General features: G+C 37.5%; 1 protein-coding gene across 2 annotated transcripts in view; it reads right to left on the reverse strand.

Moving 5' to 3' along the window:
- Positions 1–12,987, reverse strand: part of AKT3 (AKT serine/threonine kinase 3) — a 161,159-nt gene that overhangs the window by 11,683 nt on the left and 136,489 nt on the right. For both annotated transcript variants that reach the window (XM_074863247.1, XM_074863248.1), the window contains exons 11-12: positions 9,965–10,179; positions 7,126–7,213 (exon numbers count right to left, since the gene is read on the reverse strand). In XM_074863247.1, coding sequence (XP_074719348.1) covers positions 7,126–7,213; positions 9,965–10,179 — 303 coding nt within the window. The remainder of the gene's footprint in view (positions 1–7,125; positions 7,214–9,964; positions 10,180–12,987) is intronic.

Genomic DNA, 12,987 nt, shown 5'->3' on the forward strand with positions numbered 1-12,987 from the left:
TTCATACAAAGCAGAAGCACAGAGTATATTATAAATGATGTGCGCAAGTGTACACAGAGGGACACAGTAATTCAACACCACATTCAGGAGACTGGGGACAGAATTGTTCAAGACAGATTTTGTAAGCCACATCACCAACATGCTAGGCCATGGTACAGAAACTTGACAATCATCTTTTTGAAGGGGTGCCACCTTTGTTCATTAATTGTCAGATTTTATTTAAAAACAGAAAGTAAAAACTCCACAAATTTCAGCTGCAATGAAACCATTAGAAAGACAAATAAGGTGCAACTGCTGCAGAGGTAACCAGTTAGATTGGCACAGAGCCTGAATAAGAATTCAGAAGCTTCTCCATACATCCTGAGGGAGACTGAAGCTGAGGTTTAACGACAAAGAAAAGAACACCCAACATTAACAACAGCTCTGACAATCACAACATGAAGGTGCTACTCTATACCCAGCAGCATTTCATGTTTGGTGCCACAAGGAAATGCTATCCAGCTGCTATCGCCACAGCTTTTCCCCACTTCTGCCCTGAGAAGTCAGAAAGTACAAGTAATGTGAGCACCACAAGGCACACCCAGTAACCTGTGTCCAAAAGGAACAAGATGAGCATGGGCCTTGTGAGTCTGCAAGAGAATCACGCTGCTCAGTTCTGGCTGCCAAGCTTTAGTACGGGACGATTTTCCTCCTCTAGCGGTCTGTGCAAATTCAGGCAGAACACACTTGAACCAGACAGGAGACTGCACCTCCAGCACCTGACAGTTTACTTGGACCAGAAATAACAGATTTTCTGCATTTATGCATTACACACACACACATATGCATAGATATGTATGTGTGTGTACAGATAAAGAAATAAAAGTCTAAACTCAGTGTGAGTTAAGTGACTATAAGAGTCGATGTTCAAGACAAAAATCCAATTTCACACCCATCTGTCAAGTTGAATCTGCCCCGGTCATTTCCAAGGCTTGATGTTAGAAATGACAGCAGAAGAAATATCAAATTCTTAGTGTCTTCACTATCTTCAATGAATGGCACTTCCATCTGGCATCCATCAAGAGCTGCGTGTGAGAAACACCACTGTTTTTCCACAGTTCAAGGCCTGAGAAACCTACTACCCATCCCTCAGGGGAAGGAAAGGGGCAGGTACAAGTACCTGTCTGTTACAGTCACACAAAGATGAGCAGACAGGCTGTATCCTACACTTTGAGCTTTCTCACACTTACTGAACAACTACACAAATACTTCAGTATGAGAGAAAATATGTAACGTTATTTGCTTAAAGATAATCTGACAGGAATCATTTGTCTTGGTGTTCTATAGGAAGTGGCTGAAGCTACTTCAAAGTAACTGTGATGCACTCAATTTACCAAATGAAAAATATGAAGTTTAAGAACGTCAATCTTCCTTCTCCTTTTAATTTAAAAGGAATTTTTCTTCCAATGAACTCAAAATTAACCCTACTGTAAGAATCTCACCCACCAACAGACTGTTGCTGAATAGTACTCTGAGATAAAGTGTGAAAGGAGTAAGAGGAGCAGCTATACACCACCCCCACTGAATTATTCATTTAAACAAACGAGATAACTAGATTATAATCTCAAAACTCCCAAACTCACTAATTCTTTATGTATCATATAAATACTAAAGAGTGAGCACTGCTGCTCAGTTTCAGGTTTTATTCATAAGGAATAACTATTTGAATCTTACTTACAGTTCAACTTCAGTATGATATTCCAAGTTGTCCAATTAAAAGAAACGGCTGCTGCTTCCCAACATATATGCCTCCTCTTTATGAATTCTTCTGTTCTCACAGTTTATATATTTTGAAAATTTATTATAAAAACAACTATAAAACAGGCATTTCAATAATGCCTTGTATTGTCATCATATGCTGTATTTCAACAATTTCCACCTAGTTTATTACTCAAGTCTAACATATGTCAAAAACTGTGTCAAATGTTACAGTTCTTTCTGACTATTGAAGTTAATTAAGTATTGGTAATCAAGTGTTCATGATTTGGTGTCCATAAATCAAACTTTCATCTACCTTAAACTTTCCTAGAGAACCAAAACTGCGAAGTTGTTATTTTCAAGAATCAAGCAGAAGAGACAGATTAGCCAAATCAGAATGGTGGAAAAAGATAAATTACACTGTGATAAGAGAATGGAGTCACATCACTGAAATACACCTTCGTATTTCATCACAAGCATGCTCAGCTGGAAGTACTGAAAACATGTCACAATTCACAAACAGACTTCTCAAAAAAAAAAAGTATTTACATTAACAAACTAGCTAACTTACTAAATGACTTCCAAGTAGTCTATTTTCACATAAACTGAAATTCATTAACTTCAAAATACCACAATAAAACATTTTAAAAGGACACTAGCAAAGCTTGTCTCAAATTTTATATTTTTCTGATGCGTATCTGTTAATACATGTTCCCTCATTTATACATCTTATAAGCTCCTGTCAAAGCAAATGCTTGGTGACCCTAAAGATCATGCAGAGATACTAAAAACACAAAATCTTAGTTCAGTCTTTCAACATTAGATCATCAACAACAGTATTTTATTTAAAAATATGTAAGTCCTTTACAATAGCAATTTTCCTTTCCTAACACTACTTTTCTGCCCTTTTTCTGATGTTAGCTCAGTCACCAAAGGAAACAGGAGCTGATGAGATTATGCTCGCCGTCAGTCTATACGTTCTTCCCTAACAAATTTCAAATGGCTGGCAAACGCACCGTGATGGAGAAAAGACTAGGAACATAGACACTTCCCATAGAATTACTTTATCTAGTTTCCTGAATAGAAGAAAGACTTCCCTGTCCATCTCCCCCAAACTAGAATTTCCACTGAGGGAAAGATGGTAAATTGAGCTGAGCTTCAAACCGGTCAGTAAGCATTCATGCAGGGACTGGTTCATGCCCATACCCAGCCCAGAAGCAGGCAGCCTGCTGTCCAGCCAGCAGCCGCAGCACGGCCGCCGGGAGCTGGAAACACCCCTGCCAGGGTGCTGTGCATGTGGCCGTCCTGGGCAGCGGGAGGAGGAAGAGCTGAGATTTCAGCGCTGGAAGGACACACAACACAAACCCACAGGAAGGCGGGCTTCAGCGGGGGGGGTGCCCATGGACGAACTGTTTTGCAAGTGATACAACTGCGGATACAACAACCCCCAGGACTACAGCAACAATTTCAGTTTAAGAATCAGACACCCTCATGAATATTTTCCTCCCCATAAATTCAAGCAGCTGGGGGAAGGGGTGGTAATCAACCACTAGGTCTGCCCACATAGTTTAAAGTATCACTGGAAACACAATGAACAGATCAGGCCAGTTACCAGTTTTCTGATCTTTATACCACTTCACATGGCAACAACACAAAAGTAACGAGGGTCATTTCTACAGGTTTTGTTGCACTGCAGATAATCATACAAAAATAGTACGACTCAAATAGCAACAGCCTAAAACCAGATGTTGGTATGTTCCTATTTCCCTCCTGCCCTTTCTCTTAAACTCTGATACAATGAAAGTACTTAAACATGCATTTAAGATTATAGCTATACAGCAGATTTTGCCAGGCCTGAACCCAGGGCTTCAATCATGGGATTTCATCATCTGCTGCTGTTGTGTTTTCAGTAAAGCAAAGGTAGTCACAGCTGAAGGGTAAGGAACAGCTTGTTGCAGCTGTCAGAATTCATGCTGAAAGTCGCTGCCTCTGCACTGAGATAGGCACCTTCGTAAGTGCTGCGCCTGCAGCAAAGTCAGACACCCCAGCTTTAACCATTACTGCCACTTGCCCCTACTCCCTTCCCAGTATTAACAAATAAATTTATTAACATTCCCTATTTTGCTTCAGGAACAATCGGGGGTATTATCAGAAATCAGCCCAAATTCCCATACAGTTTCTTTCTTCCTTCATCCATGTTGCCTGCAGGAGGAAACACAGGCTTCACTAAAAGGTCTGGATCTCCTTTGCCATGAGTGCTTCAAGCTGCATGACTGAAAACATACACAAATTCCCACCTTTAAATTAATGCCCATGTGTTTTTTGTTTGGTGAAAGACCCTAGACAGAACATCCAACAATTTAAGAATATTTCTTCAACCCAAATGAAAATACGCTAAGACAATTCTCAAATGAGTAGCAGAGAAATTTCAAAAAGCTTCCTGATTCTAGCTAAAAATAAAACAAATATTTTATTTAGAAGTATATGGGCTTTTGAAGTCTTCAGAGTTTGCCAAACTATTCAATTTCTCATACTCAGGCACAGAGATAAAAACTCATCAGGGCTGAGATGATCACAGGAAGAACCTGGCACGGGCTGCCCTCTTTCATATGCCCTCATGGTTTTTCTGCCAAAAATAAATACATCTGATCACAAATGCTAACTACTATACATTTTTCATTTAAAGGCAACGACCTTCTCTGCTCCAGTGTGCCATACAACGCTTTATTATCACTGTGTAGTATCTAATTAGTTTAACTAGTTAGCAGCATCAGAGAGCTAATAATTCCATTTGACCATTTGGATACATTTGACCTGACAGAGCTACTGTTTGTTGCATGAAATACTCAAAGTTTACAGATACATAATTCTGTCTCTAATCACACCAGTAAAGTGATAACCTAATAAGTAGAGAGATGTACTTAATCTCTAGCAAAAATGACAAAATTAGTGGCCCAGGAGTACAGCGTGCACATGTACAAACCTATCTCCCAGCAACTAATTGGAATACACACAATTTTTTGGTTTCCATTACTCTGAATGTGAACTTCAGTTCTTTCATTGCTAACAGAAACATACTCCTGAAACACAGCCAGAAAATTACAGTTTCATGGTGCATAAACCTCAGGCAAGAATGCTGTGAATTATTTTTACTATGCAAATAATTATATCAACTATCAATTTCATCAAGTGACCCTACTGCTGAAGACTATACTACTAATAATAAACAGCAACAGAAGCAAGCATAGAATAAACCTATTTGAAAATCAAATTTGTTTGATGCGCATTCCTCCTGAGTTATTTTAGAATACCAAACCCTAAAAAATATTCATATAAGTATTCTAATAAACAGACTCAGTGAGAGTTCATTAACCTTATTATTATGTTTGAAGTTTGTATTTCAGAGCACAGTCTTACACTCTGCAAGCTTCAGAACTGATAAGACTGTGTGTACACAAGGAACAACTGGATATTTTAACCAACCAGACAAAGAGCTTTGTAATAGGAACAAAACTACTTTTTAATTAAACTGAAAAACATATTGTCAGAAGCCATTTTCATGAGTTATTTTTCCATAAAGAACACATTGTGTGCACAAAACCAATTCCTATAATCCTTGAAGTTAACTGTTCAACTGAGGAAATTAAATTGATTTTTTACTGGCAAATTCAGTTTCTCAAAGCAACAGTGGACAGAGTAAACAATGACTGACTACAATTTCCCCAGTTATAATACTCCAATAAGCCATATCCATCTCCATGAGCATAAAAACAAAATATCTGCACTTATGTATTTATATACATTTTAATGTATTATATATAAATTTTTATATATATTTATACCTGCAAAATACCTCTTTTTATTTTAATAGATGAGAGTAAGATCTTGACTGAAAGACACTTGCCATGTTGATTTGGAAAGACTCAAGGCACATGCTTAAAAATTAAAACTATCTATATTTTCTTAACAAAATATGATGTTGAACACAGCGTAGAATTGAGAGTTCTATTTCTAATGTAAAATAATTAAGAAATCTTTTTCAACAGAGCAAGAGTAATGTAACAGCTTTTTCATTCTCACCCACTCTTAGCACACTGCAATCCAATCGATTTTAGTGGGTTTTTTTAAACTCTAGAAAGGTCCTCAACTTGTATTTTTAGATTTTATCCTCAAAGTGCTTCCTTACAATGTCCTTACATAACCAACCGATGGTTGAGCTCATAAAGTAACCTGATTAATTTACTTGCTCTGATTATTTATTTTAGAGTTTCTTGAAACCCCATGATACTGCCAGGGAAAAAAATCACACTTGTATCAAGTAACTTCAGAGTACCATATTTTGTATCATCATATACAGGCTCTTATTTCAATGCCGGTATTTGTCAGAGAAGAACCACACCAACAACCACACATTTTTAAAATTCCAGTTCAACAACAACTGAAAAAACAGTTTGTATCATTGACATTATAGCATAAACATATTCTGCTCATTCGTATGTCTTCCATTTTCCTTTTATTTGAACAAAGCAAAAAAAGGAGAAAAATGTATCTTTTAAAATTACGCAGCTCAACTGGCAGATTAACCATGTAAAACAGTTGGGGGGAAAAAAAAAGACTTTATCAAAATAGAAGGGGTTTATAGCAACAAGTAAATTCTTACACAAGTACTGAGATAAAAATCAGCTTCTGTATATAAAACAACTTAAGTCAAATTGAGTTTCACTACTGAGTAAGATAAATTCATTTTCTAAAATCATCCCCAAAGTGTTGATCATTACAGGAACAGGACTGGGTTTAGAGAAAACTGTTCCAATTGAATTCCCAGTACACGCTTTCTCCACAAGCTGTTTTGGCTCAGTGTTTTAATGCTATTTTAATTTTCTTAGATATCTCTTTAAAAATAAGTTTGAAAAAGATTTCTACTTAAACACAAACAATCAGAAAGCAGATTTTTGCTATGACTCCCTTCCAATCACTTCATTTTCTTATTTCCATAAAACAACTTTTCAATAAAAGGCAGAAATAAGAAGACAATTCAGGATAAACTTGCATTACATTTTCTCAAATTATCTTGAGTCACACACCTACTTTTCTCTTGAAGGCCCGGGAAATAAGAAAGAAAGGAAAAGATTTGGACATTTACATAATAAAAGAGAAATCTGCTGAGTTTAGGTCGGTTTGCAAGATTTATTTTTGGTCCACTGGCAAATTATTACTGAAAAACAAAAGACTATGTAAGTACACCTAGTTCAGAATAATTATTCATTTGTATTAACACCAAAAGTTGCAAAGAAAAACATGACTAACTTCAGAGAGCAGCAGTCCTAAGACTAGCAGTTGAAACCACCTTGCAGAAACCAGAATATTCAATGCCATAGAAAGACATACCTTTTTATCATATACATCTTGCCAGTTTACTCCAGCAAAGAAACTATGACGCATGATTTCTTTTGCATCATCTGGGCCTCCACCAAGTCTAAAGAGAGTGGAAAAAAAAACATATTAAACAAGTGTTACTCTAAAACAGAGATTAAGTTATTGTAATAGTTGGAAAAGTGACCATTTGTTTTTGACTATTTGAGAACAATTCTCACCCACTTAATATGTAATTCTCACCTGTTTAATATGAATTCAGGTGATCTTGAGAGAAAATGTGATAGTAGAAGTATCCATGCCATGGTCTATTCTATTTGATTGTTCCAACTACAGTGTTCATTACTGTCCGTGGTGAGCTATTTTATTAATTCATTCATTTTAAAAACATACTTAAGTTTAGCTTTCTTGAAAGACCAACTAACGCTCTGGCACTATTAAAAACCACAACCAACCCAACAATGCTGACATAAAATTTTGCCAAGGAGGTGCCAGGCACTGAATCAGTAATGACTCACACATCATTTTTATACAGTGTTCACTGCTGTTGCATCTGGGTGCTGTAACAATTAACCAATTACCATAAAATAGTCTCAATCTGAGTCAATTAGTATAAATTAATAAATTGTAGGCCTGCTGAGAAGGTTATTTAAAGGCCATTGTAAATAACCACACTATTCACTGTGGCCCATAGCTTGCCAAAGCCAGACTCTGTCTGGTAAATCATCTCGGGAAGTGAATTCCACCCACTTTGGGTGAACTTGCCCAAGGTGATTTGAGCTCAGGAAAGTGGTCGCTGCTGCCAAAAAAGGAGGATCCCACCCGTGCCCATACCTCTTCCCTCTCACTTGCATCTAAAGCATCATTCCCACTGACGACTCTGAGCTGAGTCAGCTCACTAACCTGGAAGGAAACTATCCCCGCAATGAGAAAACAACAAAGAACTGGCCTTTTTTTGTTTCACTGGCAAGTCAAATTTGACTCAACAAGTTTAGTGAGCTCCCCTGAGCTGCTGCTGTTGCTGGCCAAAGAACCACACACCCAGTGAAGGGAACCTCTGCCCCTTCCAACAGCACGTGGACTGGCAGGATTGCTCAGCTCTCATTTAACTTCTTCCTGAGACTGGCTATCCTACTGGTCTAACAGAAAGAAGCAGCAACAGGGGAAAAAAAAAAAAAATCTAATCTTAACTGAACAAGCAGCCCATACATGTTAAATATTGACAAGAAGAGTGACACAAGTAGTTTGTGTTCCATTAAAAGGAACTGCTAAAGATATAAAGACAAATTTTAAAAGCAACCTTTTAAGTAAGAGAAAGTCCTCTCTAAGGCATTTACTGCAAGGAGTAGTAAGTCCCACAACCAAGAAAAAAAATCTGTATTGGTGTTACCCTGGTGCCAAATTATAGAAATATTCTGGACTACTACCTCAGTCTTGCAGTAACCAGGTGTAAAGTTATTCTTGTTTCCAAGCTGTATTCCTCTTTGTTTCTCAACTACTCTTTACAAAATTCTCTACATCTCTGCAAATCATCCCAGTTATCCTGCAGTCTCCAGATTTCTCTCAGTATCTTCCCATCCAGGTGCTAAGAGAACAGCTGAGTTGAAGTTAACCTCTGTGCTCCCACCCTATTTAGCACTACCTAGTACCAGAACTTGAATATGAATAAGATTGTAAATGTAAATCTGTAATAAATGCTACTGTCTGCAAAGATTAATTAAAAGGAAGTATCTTTTCAATTCTAAAGATTAATATATTTGATGGGTCAGATTGTTTGGGGGTTAAAATGCATTAGGAGTTGCTACAGGAACAAATCTGTACTTTACTCTCTACGTATTTGGCTGGTTGGTCACAGTTTGCTTTTACTGCATGCAGTAAGTTCAGTGAAACAGGCATTGCTGGGCAGCACAAGAAAGGCTGACCACTTGTGTTGTCCTGGCTGTTGCACTTGGCTGCGTGCAGGCATATCCCTCAGAGAGACACTGCAGCCAGTCCTGCCCTGAGCACCAACGAGCAATGCCCACTATTGAAAACTTCTTGAAAACAAACTGAGGAGGAAGGAGGACTAGAGAAGAGAGACAGACAGACAGAAGAATGCCTGCAGCCTTAAAACATGCCAAGAGACTTGCAAGAACAATAAAGAGATTGGGGAGAAGAGGGGACCTACAGACAAATCTCACTGATTTACAAAGACAGAGATTTGTTGTAGAACCACAGGAGACTGGACACTGCTTGTCCAGTGCAGGAGCCACTGGAGAACGTCTCTCCTAGGCAACAATCCCAGGGAAAAGCCCACCACAAAAGGGCACAAGCAGCAGCTGGGTGGTACTTGCTTTCAAACCACTGTATTTAAATTTCACCCAGATGATGTATTCTTTAACTAGTTACTAGTTTACATGGTCTAATATGTGATTTATTTACATGCCCTAATAAATTTTAGCTGTAGCTGTCTATACATGTCTTCTGGCGTGATCACTTCCAAGAAAAAAGTGCTGTAGTCTCCATGAGACACTACAGCCACCTCAGAGTTAAGTCATACTCTGAAAAACAATTGAGAGCTTTCCCTTTGTTCCAGTACACAATGTAAACCTGAAAAGATCCCTGTGTTTGCTGTGAATGATTAAAAAAGTGTTCTCTTCCACATGCTGCTTCTCCTTTTGCTTGTTAAACTTACTTTGTATAGCATTGCTGTATCGAAAAAGTCAAAATCCAAGACTGTATGGCCACATGTGGCCCTTTCCTGTGACTGACAGGCCCTTCAGCCAGGAAGACTGGGCACCACTGGCCTATATTTACATTACCCTGTATAATTGGAGTATTTATTATGTCTGTATACCCAAGTAATTTAACTTACCGCTTATTTGGATCCTTTATCAGTAGGCCTGATAGTAATGATTTTGCATCTGCAGACAGAGTTCGAGGAAATTTTATGTCCTCCATTAGTATCAGTTCAAATAGTTTCTCATGATCTTGGTTGTAGAATGGTAATCTTCCACACATCATTTCATACATGACAACTCCTAATCCCCACCAGTCCACTGCACGACCATAGTCATTATCTTCCAACACCTAAGACAGAAACCAAAACCAGCTTTCAGTCAGGCACTATTTCAGACACGATCATTTCAGACTATCTGATGCATTTCTATATGAATGTGTTTCCAACACAAGGACTCCCAGAACCCAGCTGAATACATGCAACTGCAGTACTGACTCACACACCTGAGCTCACTGAAATTCCAGGCATACCGGGGACCGTACTGCTAAAAGTAAAATAAAAAATTGAGAACGACCTACTCAAAATGATCACTTTCCCCTTTCCCACATCCTCTACCATCCCATCTATAGTGTACACAGCTTTAGGAAGAGACACTATCTACGGGCACTACTGCCTCAGTTAGCATTCTTCTGGGAGAAGAAGTGAAGCATCTCCTTGCTCAGTCATTTCTTCTCTCCTTACCCCACCTGTAAGAATAAAGCCTCAAATTTAGAAACACCTTAATCTTACGAAAACAAGCTTAGCTTCTATATGATCTTTCTTTATATTAAAAGTCCTCAATGTATTTCCCCTGACAGTATCATTACCTTCCATGAAACAGTCCAAACTGCTGAACTGTGCTAATGCAAAGAAATATGACAATATTTATATGATACTATGTTTATGTGATGCTGTGTTCATATGATATTATATGATCACAGAAATATGGTAACATTTATATAATTTGTTAACATAATGCCTCCAATGTCGTGTACCTAAAAACAACCTACACCACAGCCCTTCTCCCAGCAGCCCCAGAGAATTGGAATAAGGAATCTAAGCAGTGTGTCTTGACCTTAATACACCTTCATATTAAACTGTAGAAATACATAACAGCAGCATACACCCATAATGAAACCATAAGCAATAAGGAAGCTGAAGGTTACTGAACATGTACATGCATAATTCCAATTTCTGTGAATTTCTAGAAGATCATACCCTTTCACTCAAAAAAGATGCAACAGTTAGAAGTTAATAAATAGTAATACAGAAGGCACTACAACTGTATATGCCAATTGCCAGTATTTGCTGCAGAAATATCTATTAAAGAGACAGAAACCTTAAAACAAGAAATTAGACTTAAATAATAAAGTTAGAAAGATCAAAGAAATACAACTAATAGAGTTGGACTGTATTTATAAAGAACTAAATAATTCTTTATAAAGAACTGTTTCTGCACCATTAAAAGGCAGATTCTGAAAGGTGGAACATATGACCGAAAAAAGAACCAACAAACTAATCCACAGAAAACAAAACACTTTTTACAACACAGAGACACATGCCATCATCACCACAAAGAGCTCACCCAGATTCAAACTGTAAATAGACACACAGAAAGTCATTTAGATACACAGCAGTGAAAATCTGGTGATGTACTAAAGCCGGCAGGCTTTAATGAATAAGGCAACCTCTAGCAGATCAGAAACAACCTTTTTCCATGAGTACATTATCTTGTGATTGTCTAAAAAGTGTAAGATGACTTCCAATAATTTCCTCTGACGCAAAGGCAGACGCAGTCCTCACCCATCTGAGGGCACTAAGTGGCCATGACCACATCACAGGACACATGCACTACCCTAGCCAGTCCTAATGAGGGGTGTCAAGCTCATTTATCTGCCTCTCCTTTTTCTCCCCAGCAAATCCAAGCCTCCTCTGAAGTATCTGGTACATGCTACTAGCAGAAATAAAATGCAATCTGATCCAGTATGGCAATTTTGACAATCCCACGGTAATTAATGCATTCATATTCCTAGTCTTCACTGTCCTTAAGGATTAGTAGTAGATGAAAAGAAAGTAGTAGTAACGATGAAGTGTATTAAAAATCCCTCTTGTGTATATAAGATTAAAAAATCATAAATATTAACACATTAACACATACTATTTACAACTGTGCCAAAACACACAGATTCGTTACATCATTGATATTTCCAAATAGAGGGTGAAATTTTGGGAAGTGTAAAATACAACAAATTATCTGAGCAAGTACATATGACAAAACTAACTAAAATAACTCCTGCATTTTAAAATTAATTAAATGTTTTATGAGTTTGAGCATATTGCAAGCTATTTGCTGAAAAACTGTATATGAAATCTGATGCTTGTCTTTAAATCACCGTTTCTTCTGTCACAAAATATAAGCATTATCTATTTTTCTACTGTATCTATTAGCACTGTTACTATTCCTCCTATTATACAGTTAGCTGCTTTTTTCTTTAGAAGCTAATAAAATATATAAAATTGCAAGGCAGTAGTAGGTTCTTTTTACAAGTAAGTTGAGGTGTGGTTTGCATGTGTGATTTATGAAAGAAGGCAACAGGAAGATAAAACGTATCGTTCTCTGAGCAAGGCAAATCACATGGCCAATAGCTAAAGCAAACTGTATCTGGGGCTTTACCTAATTTATGCAGGACTTTACCTAATAATAATAAAAAGTATGAGCAACCTTTTGCTGCATTCCCACAACAGCAACAAAACAGTGGTACAAAGAAAGAGCCAAATGTGATTTTTAACCTCTTTTTACATAAAATCATAAAAAAGCATAAAAGCTGGATTAACTGCCTCCCGAACCCGCATATCACCAGCCGGGTTCTCATCCCCAGCTGGCAAAACTGGCAACTCTTTATTTTTGTTTAAATACCTGGTTTACAGCCAGCCAGACAAGCAAGAGCATCAAAAGGGTTTCATTCAGGCGAAAGGAAAGCAGCCTGAAAATAGTGTAAATAAAGCAAAATGCATCTCAACTTCTTTTAATATAAATGTAATAAAATTGTGCATAACGCATTCACAATAAATACATACAATTATTTTCTTTAAGTCATTTCTACTCCTCATGGTGCTAA

The sequence above is a fragment of the Strix uralensis genome, chromosome 3 (assembly GCF_047716275.1).
Source record: "Strix uralensis isolate ZFMK-TIS-50842 chromosome 3, bStrUra1, whole genome shotgun sequence".
NCBI classification, from domain to species: domain Eukaryota; kingdom Metazoa; phylum Chordata; class Aves; order Strigiformes; family Strigidae; genus Strix; species Strix uralensis.